Below are 16847 nucleotides of genomic sequence, written 5' to 3'. Positions count from 1 at the left end.
CTTGCAGCGATTGAGTTAACGAAAGAATCGGTTCCAGGAATGCAAATTGAGTATGTAGACATATCTCCGTTACCGTTGATTAACACCGATCTTGAAGTCAACGGTACATATCCTCCGGTTGTTGAAGCTTTCCGGCAAAAGATTCTTGAAGCTGATAGTATTTTGTTTGCTTCTCCTGAATACAATTTCTCTGTTTCAGGTACTCTAATATAAAGGTTCTTTAAATTTAAAGATTGGTCTTAGAGAGTTCTTAATTTGTTTCAAGAAGATATGTTCTTTGTTTCGTTTTGTTGTGAGATGTCGTAAAGATTAGGATTTTGGTTTATCAAATTATCATCAAGTTTGATTTGATTAAGATATGTGACTGTTACTATGGTCCATCTTTGTCTTAGTCATATGCAACAACACTCTTTGACTGTTGTTGTTGGCTTGTGAAATTTTGATTTTGTGAGAAGTTGTGATATTTCTGTGAACTGTGTAGACGACTTTTACTTAGTGTTGAGGAATGTGACACGACTCTTAATTTGCCTGTTGTTGACTTGTGAATTTTTTCGATTTATTAGGAAATTGTGACATTACTTAAAGTCAATTCCAAATTTAACCCATGCAAGCTCTGCTATTGTGATAGTTGTATGCTTTTGCTTAGTGTTGTGGAATGTGACATTACTCTTTGACTGTTATTGGCTTATAAAGTTTCAAATCTTGTGGGAAGTTGTGACATTTCTTATGTTAATATACCAGCTCCACTGAAGAATGCTCTTGACTGGGCTTCGAGAGCACCTAATGTTTGGGCTGACAAACCCGCTGCCATTATAAGCACCGGTGGAGGTTTTGGTGGAGGAAGATCACAGTATCATCTACGACAAATCGGAGTATTCCTTGATCTTCATTTCATCAACAAACCTGAGTTTACTCTCAATGCGTTTCAGCCGCCTCAGAAATTCGACGAAGAAGGAAACCTGGTCGATGAAGCAGCTAGGGAGAGGTTGAAACAAGTCCTTGTCTCGTTACAAGCATTTACACTTCGACTTCAAGGTAAGTAAGTCAAGTGGGTCAAATCTCTGATCATTTGTGAGAGATCGTTTGTGTTAAATGGAAAATAATGACAATGTGTGTTTCACTTACCGTATAGTACACTTTGTACTTCTCATTAATATTGGTATACACAAACGAGTGATGATATTTTAATATCGACCATCATTGTCTTTTTTTTTTTACTTTGAGCCGCCCGCTATCTGTCTGCAAACCGTCTCATAATCAGTATGATCAGCTCTGATCTTCCGAGCCTTTGTCAACTGCTATAAGCTTTGGGGGGGTTACCCTTCTTGTTCGCTTTCGCTTTCGCTTTCAGGAGAGTGACCTTGATCAAATATCGATCCTGGCCAAATGAGGATCATCTGTTGGAAACATGCACAGTCGGCTCTACTATGTAAACACTGTAGCCAACAAAAATTAAGTGTCACGACTGATTTTATCTGAGAGACTGAGACTAAGATCAAACATGGTGGGTGGATCAGAATGGTCCACAGGAGAGTCCATTTTTCCAGAAAGCAATGTCATAAAGCATTTTCTATTTTCATGAAATAATATAATATATCAATGGAACTAGGGGAGGACCTTTAAACCGAACCGAACCAAACCGAACCAACCGAACTCAAACTGACCCAAACCAAACCCAATCCTACACTCCAACCATTCGGTTATGTTTCTTCTCAACCCAAATGGTTCGGATAACCCAATGTGTTTCTTAAATTAATTAATAAATATTATTAAATTTATAAATATGTGATCTTCTTACTTACTACTACTTGCATTTGGTTTCTATTTTACTTTATTTTAACTTTTCTAATAAAACCTAAATATAAATATAGATTTAGTTATATTAATATTAGGTATTTAATTTTAATTTTATAGCTTTTTAATTTATGTGATTAGTTGACTATTATAAAACCATAATCAATTTTATTTTGTTACATTAACTGATTTTTAAACCGATTAAAATCGAACCAAACTAAAACCAAACCGAACCAAACCAAACATAAACCGACCCGAACACAAACCAAACTAACTTCAGTTGAGTTTGGTTAGAGTTTTACCAAAACCGAACAAACCAAACCGAACCGAACCCAAACTTAAACCGAAATGCCCACCCCTAAATGGAACTAATCCATACTGATTAAATAGTGTTTGGCTCGAACGGCTTTATTTTTATTATTACTTGGTAATATTCGACGCAAATGCACGGATTGTTATATAATATAATATATTAACTAATTTAAATTTATTTGATAATCATAAAAAACTTAACAAATTAATTTAAATATCATTAACATTTCTTTACATTTATTTACTCAAATTATACAATATCAAAATATATAACTTGTTTAAATATAATCTGACATACATTATACAGATCTCTTAAAGTTATTTGTTTTTATTGTTCAACTTTGATAATAATTTTCATTAGCATTTTTGAGAATTGGAGGTAAAAAAAATATTATTAATAATAAAAACAAAATTTTACTATGTGATTTAAATAGATAATTTAAGTTTTTTGTATAAACTAACGCATAACCTAAAATATTTAATAATTAAAAACTAAACTATTTTGAAAGTAAAAAATACATATTTCCTATACAATCATGTGAAGTGCCATCAAAGTTTTAAAATACTATTTGCAAAGATTTTTTTTATATTCCCCTTAGTTTAAGATATATTGTTTGGTTTAGTTATAATTTTGAATCCTTTTAATAAAAGCTAGATAGAAGATAAAAAATCAATTTGTTTTTTTTATATAGAAAGTCTTTAAAGTACATATTTCAATTAAATTAAAAAATAGTGATTTTTATATAATTATATGTTGAATTACAAACTGAATATAATGATTATTATTCTAAAATACATGTATTACAATTTTGTTGGATGTAAGTGAGAGTTAAGAAAATTTGATTTGATAATTATATTATAATTTTTTAAAATTCCCCTTAATTTAAGATACATTTCTAGGCTTAGTTTTAATTTTTCATTCGTGTAGTAAAAGCTAGAAAGAAAATAAATATCAAATTGCTTTTTTATATATCAAAATCCTTAAAGTACATATTTGAATTAAATTTTAAAATAATGACTTTTATATAATTATATGTTGAATCACAAACTAAATATAATGATGAATATTCTAAAATATATTTATTACAATTTTGTTGGAGGTAAGAGAGAGGTAAGAAAAATTGATTTGATAATTATATTACAAAAATTTCTTTCATGAGAACATTTCAAATTTTAGGAATAAAATAAATATACATGAATTTGTAAGAACTAATCAAACATCTAAATTCAAACATCTAAAGTAATGAATTAAGATGTTTTTTTAGCTTGATTCCCTTATTATGAGATGGTTATAACCAAAATATTATTATTATGGTCATAAATTTTTTTATTATACATATGTATTTTAAATCAAAATAAGATAAGAAAACAACGAGAAAAAAAAGAAGAAGTACATAAAACAAAGAAACAATAAAATTCAAAACAATCTAAAATATATAGTAAACAAAAAATATAATCAAACTCTTAATTAGGTTTTCAACCTATGCAAGGACATTATAAAAAAGAAAGAAAATATTTAGGATTTGAAATATGGTGGAGAAGGATGTGTGAATGATTATTTATAGGATAAAAAGTGATAGAAGTTACATTTCTAAAATAATTAAATTAGAAAAGTGACAATTATAGTTAATAGTGTGTTTCAATGAAAATGAATGGAGGAGAAAAAGTCTATTCATAATTTATGTAATTTCAGTTATAATTTAGTAATAAAGAATGAATTTAAAGTATACATTAATGTAATGTATATGATTAAATGTGTTGTTTAATTTAAAATAAATATTCAATTTTTAAAAAAAAAATGTTAAATAGACTAATAAGTTGAAAGTGAAACTTTATTTTTGTATATATGATTTTTATATTTTTTTAAGGACTTCACCTATGGGATAGGAAGGTAAGTAGATTCTTCCACGTCTTGTTACGCAAAAACTCACCCCACGTGGACTTGTGAATGGAAAACTCACAACTTCAAAGTACAATTGCGACTTCACTTTTCAGGGAATGGGTGTTTCGACACTTCAGGCGCAATATTGGAATCGTAAAACTACTAAAAATCTTATGTTTTTTATGTAGCAATGTTTATTATCGGAGTTAGCAGTCTGGCAACAGACCACACTCTTCATCTTCGGATGGCCTACTAGCATAGTAAAGTTCTTTATCTTTTGGGTTTTTAATCCATTTGTTTTAGTTTTTAAGCCTTGCTATGTTTCTTTCTGTTTTATGTCATGTTTATTGTATCATGTGTTATTAGGCTAAACTTGGGTTATATGTTAGGGATTGAAACATGTAATTAGTTGCTTCCTTTGTTTCTGAACGTGTTTCTTATAGTCAGAATTTTTGTGTGTAGACCCTCAAAAAGGTCACAATCTAGGCAGTCATTCTTTATTCTTATCATTATGTGAATCTTGTCTTTAATGTAGGATTCATATTGCTATGTGCTTATAGGGTTAATGGCATATTGTGGCTTCTCACGATTTTGAAATATACAAATATAAATCTAATTGAATAAATTTTGAAAAAAAAATACCACGACATTATATAAAATAGCATTCGATTAGAGCTATGATATAGTCACGGTATAAACACCTAACATAGTGTGTAAAATGACTTATAACATTATTTAAAAATTAGAAAAAAAAATGATAACAAAGCATTTCGGTAGTGCTATTGTAAAAGAACTCTACCATAGCATACATATCTAGCGCTATCGTATATTTAGTACCTACGATAACAGTAGCCTAACATAGCGTTTGTAAAAAAGCTATAAATGGCGTATTATAGCGCTCCTCTATTGCTATCAATGTAGATATTTGTAGTAGTGTAAAGGAGTTGCCAAATTCGTAGCAGAACTCACTTGGCTAAGGAACCTCATGCGAGAACTTCATCTCCCACTTCACAAGGCTTCACTGGTCTACTGTGATAACATAGGATCAGTTTACTTGGCAAATAATCCAGTTCAGCATCAGCGTACCAAACACATTGAACTGGACATACATTTTTGTCAGAGAAAAAATTGCAATAGAAGAAGTAAAAGTTATACACGTTCCATGCTCTCTGCAATATGTGGACATCTTCACTAAGGGTCTGCCGATTTACCTCTTCAATGAGTTTCGAACCAGCTTAACTATCAGGACACCCGATGCTTCAACTGCGGGAGAGTGATAGAATATAGGATATTCTGTTACAACCACTTAGCTGATATCGTATATATCTCGTTGTATATATCCCACATTATGTGAAGTCCTCTGTAACCTATTCGGCTTTATAAGGCCTTCTAAATCAATGAATTCCTCAAAGGGAAATCATTCATCTTTCACTTCTTTCATTGTAAACATCCTCTCTATGAAGATAGCTTATTTACAATTAAACCTGTAAAAGAAGAAAAAAATCAATAAGGAGAATATGTATTTCCATAGCTACGGAAGTAGTTTCTAATCTATAGACACGACCCTACTCTATAACACAATTATTTTGACAAGAATTTAATATTCACAGTAAAGTAGATATACAATATTAGACCTGAAATTATTATCGGCTATCTGTGGATATCCATATTTGTATCCGAATCCGTTTCGAAAAAAACGGATATCCAGATAAACGGATACGAATATAGATAGTGAAATATCAGATAAAACGGATACGAATACGAATACGGATAGTGCTAAATTTCAAAACGGATAACGAATATCCATTTTTCTCGGATATCCTGTATTATATTCGGATACGGATACGGATAATACTAAATTTTAAAAAGGATATTCGGTTTTTCACAGATATCCGGTATTTGTATACGGATATCCGGTATTTTTGTCCAAAATACATGGTATTTTATACAAATACGCTGTATTTTAGTTTAAAATACGTATATTGTTTTTTGAATTTTTTTTACGGATATCCGCTGATATTTGCGGATAATCGAATTTTTAACAGATATCTGGATAACGGATATCCAAAATTTTCGGATACGAATATAGATAACAAATTACGGATAAAATAGATATGGATATCCGAAAAAACAGGATATCCGCTCCGTTTACGGGCCTATATAATATCTATATCATTTACCAAAACAAAAGAAAGAATGAGTACGTGTCAATGTATAAATTAATGATGTCCATACATAAAAATCAAAAAAATTGTCTTCTTTTGCATTACATGTCTTAAATTAAATCCATCATTTTCGTAAAACAACCATCAAGTGCACACTAAAAAACACTAAACCTGTCAATTCTTAATTCAAATAAAATATCTCCAACTATATAAATTTACATCAAAACCTCCACCCAAATTATAAAGGAACAAAAATATATACATACACAACAACATATGATAAATGAACATGATCAAAACATAATTTAAGATGTGGTTTATTAAAAAATTACCCAATCTACATCTTTATAATATAAACTATGAGATATTTCCTTTAATTTTATTAGATACGAATGTGTGTGTATAATCGTATTCTTTTTTTTTCTTGATTGTAAAAGAAAAAAAGAAAAAAACACTAATTTTATATCTCCGTAAAGATCCAAAGTAAATGATGGATCAGAAGGGTGGGAAAGCTTTGCCGTAACGATGATTAAAGTTAGAGAAAAGTCCAACAAGATCTTGCTTGTACGGCAAATATGATTTTCTCTTGTCTTCTTCTTTCATCGCTTTATTCCTCAGATAAAACTTCTCATGTGCTGATACCACCGTCACCGTTACTACTTTCTCCTTCTTCTTCTTCGAAGCCTTCTTCGTAGATTCGTCCTCTACTACTGGATTCAAGAATTTGAGTGACTGCTTACCATCGCTTCTACTTCTCTTGAGAAGGTCTCTCAAACGCCACCGTTTCGTTGACCATGACGATGTAGAAGAAGAGCCTGTAGATTTGCTTTTTCTGCATCCTCCGCTTGGTGACATCTCCGCCGTGGATCTCGCCGGTGTCCACGGACAATAGATCTCGCTTGGAATCTCGTCGAACTCGTCATCATCATCATCATCCTCGTCGGAAGAGGATGAATACGTTTCTTGCTGCGGTGGTTGATCGTTGCGTTCACGGAGGAAGAGATCCTTCAAAGGAACTATAACGGCTTTCTCCTCCGGAGGAGATGTTTCGCCGGAGATTAGATTCTGGTTAAAAACAGGGAAAACGAGTCCATCGTCGTCGGGAGAAGACGTCGCCGCCAACGAAAACTCGAATTCTTCGTCTGATTTCTCTCTGTAACAAACTCTCTCGGCGATCTCCGCTAATCGATCGCCGGAATAAGTACTGAAGCTAGGTGAAAACGACGCCGTGTAAGCGCTAGAATCGTCGTATTGCTCCATTGGAATCGGATTGTACAGTTGACAAATGAAAAGAGCGTGAGAAAGAAGAGGAAAGAGAGAGAGAGAGAGAGAGAGAGAGAGAGGTTTTGCTTTAATGGAGTTTTTTTGTCAAGTTGTGTAAATTAGCCGTATATATAGGAGGAAGTGGTTGGGGCACATGGAAATAGTGGCAATTTCAGTAAATAACTGAGTGAAAGTGTTTTTCTTTAATGTTGTGACTCATTTATTTGTGTTAAAGCTAAAGAAGAGATGATGGAAGAAGAAGCATAACGTGGAGTTTCTAGAAGCGAATCCCGCTACTTGATCCAGAAGTTTTGGTGTAATATGAGATTTTTTTTTTTTTTTTTATGTTTCTTTAATGTAAATCTGATTCCGAGCTCTATGAATAGTTATAAAAATTTGAATGGAGTTTAAATTGTTTTATCTGAACCGAACCGAAAACCGAATTTTATTAAATTTTAACAAAATTTTAGTTATCTAGAAAGCTAAACCGAATCCAATTCAAATTCAACAATACCTATCTGAACCAAACGGTCATAAAACCTGAACATATATTTAAACTTTCATACCAAATTACCAAAATCTGACAAATTTTGTATAGAAATTGATCCGTAAACTGAATGCTCATATGTGTAAAAGAGTGTTCGAAACATGCTAATCAGTCTATTGTTCGTTTTATTTAATGATATGTTTGTTCTATTTCATTTAATGATTTCAGGATTCATTTGATGTTTATTTAATTAGTATCTTATCATTTATTATTGGCTAAATTATGTAAAATACAAAATAAATAATTGGCAGAACCCATTTGGTAGTTTAATTATGTAAAATGGCAGAATCCGTTAATTAGTTGGCAGAAAAAGATATGTGTTTCATTCAGATAAAACTGTAATATAAATTTAAAATTGGGGTAATTTTTAATTATAGCATGTGCATATATGAGAAAGAAAAATAAGTGTCAAAAATCCTTTGCAAGAAAAAAGATGCAGACTTTTTAGCTAAAAGACTAGTTTCATAAAGACCGTCACCGTTGTACATATATAGAAATATATATATTAATCATAATGTTTTATGGATATTCCTATTTCGTTTTCATAATAAACAGAGGACAAATATATTAAGATGCATACATCATCGATCACGTCTCATTAGTTCAACAGCCATTTTTAAGTTAACATTTTCAATGTTTTATAAGATTAATTTGTTGAAATCTTCATATTCTTTTGTGATGTATGTGTGTGATGCAAAGTTGAATTGTAGTCCAAGCACTCTAAATATAAAGGAAAATGCATACGTAATTGCTGACAAGTGCAATAGAACGAACTCATGAATCATGGCTGATGCGTTTGATTCTAATATTTTTGTTTCATTTTTGTTATAATAATGTATTGTAATCTTAGCTTCTCGAAAACGAACGTTCGAATCCGAATCATTTCATTTTTCTAACCCACCACAATAATATATCACTGATAGAGCAATAAATACGATAATGTTATAAGATTTTTTTTTCTCACATGGGGACATATACGTACAATCTGTATATACGTATAATAATACTTCTAGAAGTCGTTATCACATTTCTTGACGGAGTCTTGTGAGCGAAGTAAAAGAGACTTGCAAATCGCTATCAAAATCAAATCAACAATTTTTATTTACATTATTTTCTTCCACCATTAAGACCAAATCGTCACATTATCCGGATTCAGTGTTATACAATTCTATATTGTTTGATTAAATATTGTTTTGCGTAGTTGTATAAAAATCAAAATGTTATATGAAACATACCTCGGATTAAGAAAACGTTGACCGAGGAAACAGTATCTCTAGAACTTGTGAGTTGTCATAGTATATATGAAAAATAATAACCAAATTGATCATTGAAAACTAGATTCACACCATGATATGATTTAACAAGTTAGAACAAAAATACTTGGTTCACAAACCAATTATATTGCCTTCATGCACAATTATCAAACTCGTGCTTGAGCATGCGTTAAGTAATTAATTAACTGATCAAAACATTTATTTGCATTGCCTTTATTATACAGCGTCTGATATGTATCATACTAAGGTGTTGCAAGATTAACTCATTAATTAACACATTACATGCTAATAGCACACTTCTTCAAAATTCAAATCAAGCATCTACACCTTATAGCTCTTAATTTATTTTCTGGATATTAAAAAAATACATGACCAACCGATGCACTAGTTGTAAAAACGCTATTTTTTGTTTGAATATAATTTAACATTAGATTAAATATATATATATATATATATATATACATGAACAAATTTTAAATTGTCGAACTTTTTTTATATACTAAGCAATAATAATTAAATTGATAGCATTGGAACAACCATAATATCATTGTGAAACTATCCAACCATAATAGATTCTTAAAATAAATTATTTTTGAAGTAACATGTATTAATTTACAATAAATCCCCTATATAATAAAACGGAAGTATACAACCTTCTTTTGTAGACTATATAACTTTTATAAGTTAGTTACAAAATAGGTTATACATTAGATATAGGTTGGTTACAAAAAAACGTTATAGATTAATTGGTCAATCAATGGCCTATATGAATACAGTTAAGAATATCCCAAAAAATCTTATTAAAGAGAATATTTCAATGATTTATATAATTTTCTAAATAAAATCTTTAGTATTCCATGTATTGTTACAAAATATACTACACCGCGTGCATATAATTTTTATTACTATTTATATTTTATATTGTATTTGTTTATTATATATTGGATGTTTTCCATTGAGAAATAACTAAATTTTCCGATCGTTTGTGCGGCTAAATGCAGAGCCGACCCTTGACACAGGCAGGTGAAGCACATGCTTGTGACCTCCAAATAAAATAGTGAATATTCGACCATTTTTTCCTAAAAACTTCATTAGTTCTATCGGTAAAAAGGTAGGACATTAGTACTAAAGGTGAATGATTTAAATCTTTCAAGTATTCTTTGTGTTTTCAAGTTTTTAAAAAAAATATTAATGTATAATTGCCCCACCAAAAAAATGGGCTTGTGACTTTAATATTTTCAGAAAAGACTATGGCTAAATATTTATATTAATTTTTTAATCTGCAATATATTTCATTATCATTTGTTTGTTATATTTAGTTTGTTTTGTTTAGTGTTTGAGATTCTATTTTGATTGTTAATTATTATAACATAAAATAAGGAATCTAAATACATAGTAAAGTCATTTATAAGGTATGATTAACTCACATTTTTCCTAATGATTTAATTATTTTACACAATCTTAGTTAAATCAACTTAATTTTTATATGTCAAATATTCTAATATTAATAATGTTGACAAATAATAAAATGAGGATTTAACCTGTGTTAGCACAAATTTAGTGATATTTTATTAATTCTAACATGTTCTCTTTATAACTCATCTACTATATAACCATATTATATAGTATTTCAAAAAAAAAAACTAATTTTACATTTGTAATATTTAAAAATTTTATTAAGTTTATATATATATATATATGAATTATAATATTTAAATAAATATGAATCGAAGTTCTTCTTACGTTAAGAATTAAAGTTCACAGGTTTTGAAAAAATAGGAATCAAATTGTTGTTCTTGGTTGCAAAAGATTCATAGATAGAATATATTTAATACACAATAGAAAGTGTGATTAAATATATCATACTTTATGTTTTTATATTTATTCTGCTGTATTTGTTTTAGTTGGAATGGTACATAAAATATTTATGAAACAAAATCTAAAGTAAAGTTATTTTTGGAAATTTTTAGAGATTAATGTTGTAAATAAATTTTTAAATAAGCAAAACTAAAAGGGCATAACACAAAATGTACTTCAAAAATGTTAATATAGATACTGTTAGCCATAAAAATATATTCTTAGGCGTAAAAAAAATAAAATCTTGGCAATTTATTACACTTAATCGTGATTTCCGAAATCTGATTGTGCATCTGAAAATAAAATCTTACCTAATCATAGGTCGTATTAAAAAACTTTTATCAAACATGTTCAAAAATTAAAATAAAAACAAATAACAAACGTAACCATTTCTCATACATAAAATTACAAATTTAACAATATAAAACTTACAAAATAGGTATTTTTTTCAAATTATTATATTTAACATATGATTTTATTGCATAATGTTTTATCCAAAAAAAATTTTAAAAATAATTATATAAATTATATTTTATTCTAAAATTATAATATAAATAAAATAAATTTCAATCCGTACTCTATCATCGTCCTATCCTAGGAAGAATATATAAAATGGAACCTATAAAAAAGTCCAACTTTATCCAAAAAAGTATAACTAGAACCCTTTTTTTTTTGTTAAATAACTATACTTATATAAAGCAGTTATATTCTAGATAAATCGCATTGAACTTCCTAAAAATAGCTAACAAATTAAACACACTCTCAAATAAGTAGTCACACTACAATCTATATTTACAAAATCAGGAATAACAATGAACCTTTTTTTTTCTTTTTTGTCAAAGAAATAACAATGAACCTAAGTTGCGTAAAATATGAATCAATTCCAAGAGTCCCTTCTCAACAAATTTGCCCTAAGATGATGCAAGGTAAACTCAACTTGCACCGGAAGCTCATCGGGAACCGAACTTGGCGCAGTCTCTGTCCGCTCCGTTCTCTTCTGTTCAACTATAATATCGTGGTACATTGGTCTGAACTTAATCTGAAACGCCCTGTAAGTGAAATACGGCAAGAGAGCAGCGAACGTCACAAGGAAAAGAGTGAGCCAACAGATCGGACTCGGTGCTGAAGTCTCGACGAAGACCTGATACGCGGTTGTGGAAAACGTTGGAGGAAGAGAACCGTAGATGACAAGAAACAAGTACCAAACCCCAATGCTTCCCCATATGAAGCAATGTTGGATCCAAGTGAAGTAGTTTATCGAAATCGCCATTTGGCAATTCACAGTCCAGACCACGGAAGAGTACATTGTGACTCCAAGAACCGAGTAATCAACTACTTGGCCATCCTTCCGAAAAGCTTGAGCTGCCATTGTGTTGATTGTGAGGAAGAAAATGATCATTGAGCTTATGATCCCATTCAACATCCAACCAAGGATCCGTTCCCAGTTGAATAATATGTTTTGTACTCCTTCTTGATACAACAACGGATACTGCGCCAAAAGAAACGTAATGTGACTTTTTTCTACAATCGCGGTCGAGAGAGAAAGAGAACTTTTACCTTGAGACAAAGACGAGCAGAGACATCTTGATCGAAGACTCCAAGAGCGATGACGGGAAGTGAAGTGAAGAAGACGTTGAAGCAAGACATGTACCAATCGTTATAAGCTGGTTTGCCAGAGAAAGAAGCATAAGCTTCGTACCAAAACAGCGTGAACCCGAACGTGAGGTTCTTGTAGAAGAAGTAACATATCTGAATACGACAAGATAAAACAATCACAAATAAGAACAATGATTCTGAACCATTCTTTCAGTGAGTTGAGTTTTAAAAGCTTGTTACCATCAACGCGATTCGTCTATAACACCAATGGCCGTGAACAAGCAACAAACGTTCAAGAAACCGAAACTCAGCAATCGCAAAATCACTAGCCATCACTGCCTGTAACAGAAAACTTCATGGCTTTAATAATCATTACATAGTAAAAAAAGAAGCTAAGTAAATTAGTACCTGCATTCCTTCAGCACCACTTATGCCAACTCCAATATCAGCTTCTTGAAGCATTCCAACATCATTTGCACCATCTCCAATGGCAAGTGTTGTTCTACCTGTCCCATTCTTTACCAATCTTGTAACCTAACATATATATTCAATCCCTCTCAATCAGATTACTTCAATATGTGAAAAAACAGAACGAGAAGTGGTAAAGCGAATCTTACAAGAGCCTTTTGTTTAGGTGAAGACCGGCAACATATAACAGAGTTACATCGAATCGCAAGTTCCAAGAACTCTTTCTCAAGCTTTGTGTCTAATGCAAAAGTTAATGACTTTCCATCAATCACTAAACCAAACATTTCCGAGTTTTCTTTAGCTGAATCATCGGTTGCTGCAGCAGTTTGTAACATTCCTTCTCGTAACTGTTTCTTAATACTCTGAAATGAAGCCTAGTAACAAACACAGAGACAACATACATCATTTACCATTATAACATATAAATTCAACTAAACGGGCAGAAACAAGAAAAACAAACTACCTTTGCAACAGCCTCTTTGTCTCCTTGCTTTTCCAAGGTTTCAATGTCAGATGAATCTAGAGTTATCAAAATCTTCTTCATGCCTTCTCTTAATAGACTACAAGCATATCTGTCACAAACAGCACAACTTAGTACATTTGAATTTTGAATTTTCACAGAAAAAAAAAAGAAGATAAATCATATATTAGAAGTCTGTAAATACCCGATGTTTATTGCTGTTTCTGTCTTATCACCGGTTAAAACCCATATCTTGACTCCAGCCTGAGATAACTTTGCAATACAATCTGGAACCTGTTAACAAGAAAAATGCCAAAAAAAAAAAAACAAATGATATGCTAAAGTAGCCAGAAATTGAAATAACTAACAAATGTCATTTTGTTATACTTACACCTTTCTGCAGTTTGTCTTCCACTGCAGTAGAGCCAAGAAGAATCAAATCCTTCTCAATCTTATCAGCAGCTGCATCAATCAAAGCATCTCTATCTTCAGTAACCAAAGTTTTGGCATTCACAAACTCCTCTTCCCAGATACTGTACTCTTCTTCATCTATCTCTCTGTATGTAATCACCAATGTTCTTAGACCTGCCTCTGCATACTTCTTGATATGTTCCTTTGTCTCTCTCTCATTTTGCCGTCCGTGTTTTGCAAGTCTTTCAAACATTACACTGAACACATGACAAATCAAAATAAAAGTAAACATATAATATTTTCAAGACTAGCTTTGTCCAAATCAAGAAGTTCTGACAAAAGGGAGAAACTAGTAAACCTGTCTGCGCCTTTTGAAAGCAACAACAACCGGTCTTCCGGATTCCGAACGATTACCGACATTCTTTTCCTTGAACTGCTGAACTCTAGGACATGAAGAAGCTCATATACTCTGAACATGTAACAAAAATGTGATAAATTCATTGACCACGGAAATGTTGTATTCTCATGCTACTAGAGAAATCAAGAACTGTGATAGATAGATACCTGTCAACTTTTTCACCAGTCATATGGTCTATCTCATGCAAGGAGATACTAGTTTGAGACCTTGAAAAGAATTCAAATCCAAGCTCTCGAGAAGCTATGACAAAAGCCGCTTCATCAGGAGACTCAGCTTCATATGTGATCTCTCCAGTATCACTGTTAACATCAGGAATAGCAGTGTGACAAATGGCCAGTACCCTAAAAAACTTCTGAATGAGTTCTGCATGCGGTTGAGTAATCCATTCCCCATCAACAATTCTCTCATCCCAGAAGTTAAAACCTTTAACAGACTTTGTCGAACTCGTTTTCTTCTCCTTAATGGATAAAGAATCATCATCACCAACTTCTTCTTGAGGTATAAGACCTTTTCGCTTTCTCAAGGCCATTTCTACTTCCGTCATACCACGTCCATAAGCAGTTCCAGCAATCGAACATTTCACAAACTCCATTGAATTACAAGTCAGAGTACCTGTTTTGTCCGAGAGAATCGTATCGACTTGACCAAGTTCTTCATTCAGATTAGACGTTCTTGCACGAGCAGGCCTATCTGTTTCCTCATGGTACATTTCTTGATCTTGGTTTATAAAAATACTCTGTAACACCTTCACAACCTCGATTGACACATACAAAGATATCGGTATTAAGTAACCATATAGCATCAGAGCTGTCAAGAAATGAAAGAAAGCAGCAGCAACCGCTCTCTTGGGATCATAGAAAACAGTAGTCTGATCAGGTCTAAGGTACCATCTCCTTAGCTTCCCATTATCACTCACACCTCTTCTCGTTGCTATCCCAAAGAACACGGATCCAGTAAACGCTATCACAATCAAGATACTGAAGAGAATGTAAATGATCTTATCCATTTTTTTCTCAATCTTACTCCTCTTAGAAGGAGGATCAGTAGCATTCTGCATCACTTTGGTATCATGACCCGTGAAAACAACCACACCGTAGACATAATCTGTATTTTTCAGCTTTGAATCCCTCAAGAGTATCTGCTGAGGAGATAAAGGATAATGCTTTTCTTCATATTGAAGTGTTCCCACAAAGGAATAGAGATGCTCGTTAGGATCCTCACATTTGATCACTCCCCTGAAGTTCTTGATTGTCTCTTCGTCCGATGTGACCTCCAACGCGTGCTTTAGCTTCAGATTAGTCTCTCCGTCAAGATTCATGGTTTCAACATAACAAATCCCATCTTCATAGCTTGATGAAAGAAGAAGAAGATCAGCTGGGAAATATTCATCTTTATAAACCTTCACAAGATCACCAACTCGAAGATTTTTCCACTTCGTTTCGCCAAATGTTCTGTTTTTACCATAAACTTCAACCTTTCTATTGTTAGCTTCAACATCCTAAAAAAACAAGAACACATTAACAAATCATCAAAACACATCATAATCTCAAAAACATCAAAGAAAAAAAAAACAGACATACTTGTTTCTTTCTCCTCAAATCTTCAACACCTTCTTTAACCATAGTCGCACCGATCACAAACAAGAGCGGTGCAAGAACACTAGGAGCGGTAAAAGGAGCCAAAGGGCTAAAGGAAACGAAAGCAACAACGAGGAAATATATATTCGCAACTCTTCTAAACTGCTCAAACAGAGACTTTGGGATGAAATTAGCAGCAGTGTACTTAGTGGTTGATACATAATTCCCTTTGTAATTAAGCTGAAGAGCCTCAGGGTTATCAGGATCATTGCAGAACACAACTCTTGAGTAACCTCTTGACCCAATCTGAGAATGATCATCTCTAGAGGAAGGTTTAAAACACTTGAAAGAATACAATTTACTCAGTTTCATCCCTTTTCTCCTCTCTCCAGCCATAGATCAAGAAACTTTTGCACAAAACTTCAAGAACGATCAAGAAGATCACAAAGCCATAAATGTAGTAGCTGAAGAGAACCAGCTAGAATCAAAATAGTGTGGATAAGGAAATCTAGAAGCTACACTTAACAGTAACTAATTATTCCAGAAAACCAAGAAGAAAAAAAAACAATTTATTAGTATATTAAAAGATCCCTTACTTGGTCCCAATTGTGTTCCCAAGATCTATTTCTTGCAGAGAAGACAGAGGAAAAAAAGAGTAAAATAAAGCAAAGAATGTGTTCTTGCTGTGAGCACTACTCAACTTTGCCTCTTTTGTAAGTAAATGACGAGAAGCAATGTCAAAAAAAATATTTTTTTTAATTTCACTTTTTAAAGTTTTCAACATTTTCTCATCCGTATTTATCTTTTTTTTTTTTTTTTTTTT

At 31.9% G+C, this 16847-nt stretch overlaps 3 protein-coding genes across 4 annotated transcripts in view; 1 reads left to right on the top strand and 2 right to left on the bottom strand.

The window, feature by feature from the left end:
* Window positions 1-1207, top strand: part of LOC104780033 (NADPH:quinone oxidoreductase-like) — a 1875-nt gene extending 668 nt beyond the window's left edge. Inside the window, 2 exon segments of the mRNA XM_010504493.2 lie at window positions 8-199; window positions 742-1207. Coding sequence (XP_010502795.1) covers window positions 8-199; window positions 742-1043 — 494 coding nt within the window. The 3' untranslated portion in view covers window positions 1044-1207.
* On the bottom strand, window positions 6339-7751 carry LOC104780032. Its single transcript, XM_010504492.2, has one exon. The coding sequence runs from the start codon at window positions 7411-7413 to the stop codon at window positions 6649-6651; it is 765 nt and encodes a 254-aa protein (XP_010502794.1). The 5' UTR covers window positions 7414-7751; the 3' UTR covers window positions 6339-6648.
* Window positions 11834-16748, bottom strand: LOC104780030 (probable phospholipid-transporting ATPase 8). 2 transcript variants are annotated; one of them, XM_010504490.2, is made up of 12 exons: window positions 16621-16748; window positions 16028-16502; window positions 14594-15945; window positions 14388-14498; window positions 14010-14286; window positions 13824-13912; window positions 13622-13730; window positions 13308-13532; window positions 13099-13224; window positions 12931-13029; window positions 12652-12843; window positions 11834-12583 (listed from the first exon to the last, which is right to left on the bottom strand). In XM_010504490.2, the coding sequence occupies exons 2-12, from the start codon at window positions 16418-16420 to the stop codon at window positions 11972-11974; spliced, it is 3585 nt and encodes a 1194-aa protein (XP_010502792.1). In that variant the 5' UTR covers window positions 16421-16502; window positions 16621-16748; the 3' UTR covers window positions 11834-11971. The 2 variants fall into 2 exon arrangements, with proteins under 2 accessions (XP_010502792.1, XP_010502793.1); XM_010504491.2 differs by having other exon boundaries at window positions 16028-16488.

The sequence above is a fragment of the Camelina sativa genome, chromosome 4, assembly GCF_000633955.1.
Source record: "Camelina sativa cultivar DH55 chromosome 4, Cs, whole genome shotgun sequence".
In the NCBI taxonomy this organism is placed as follows: domain Eukaryota; kingdom Viridiplantae; phylum Streptophyta; class Magnoliopsida; order Brassicales; family Brassicaceae; genus Camelina; species Camelina sativa.
The sequence above is the reverse complement of the archived record's forward strand: the minus strand, read 5'-3'. Positions and strand labels throughout refer to the sequence as shown.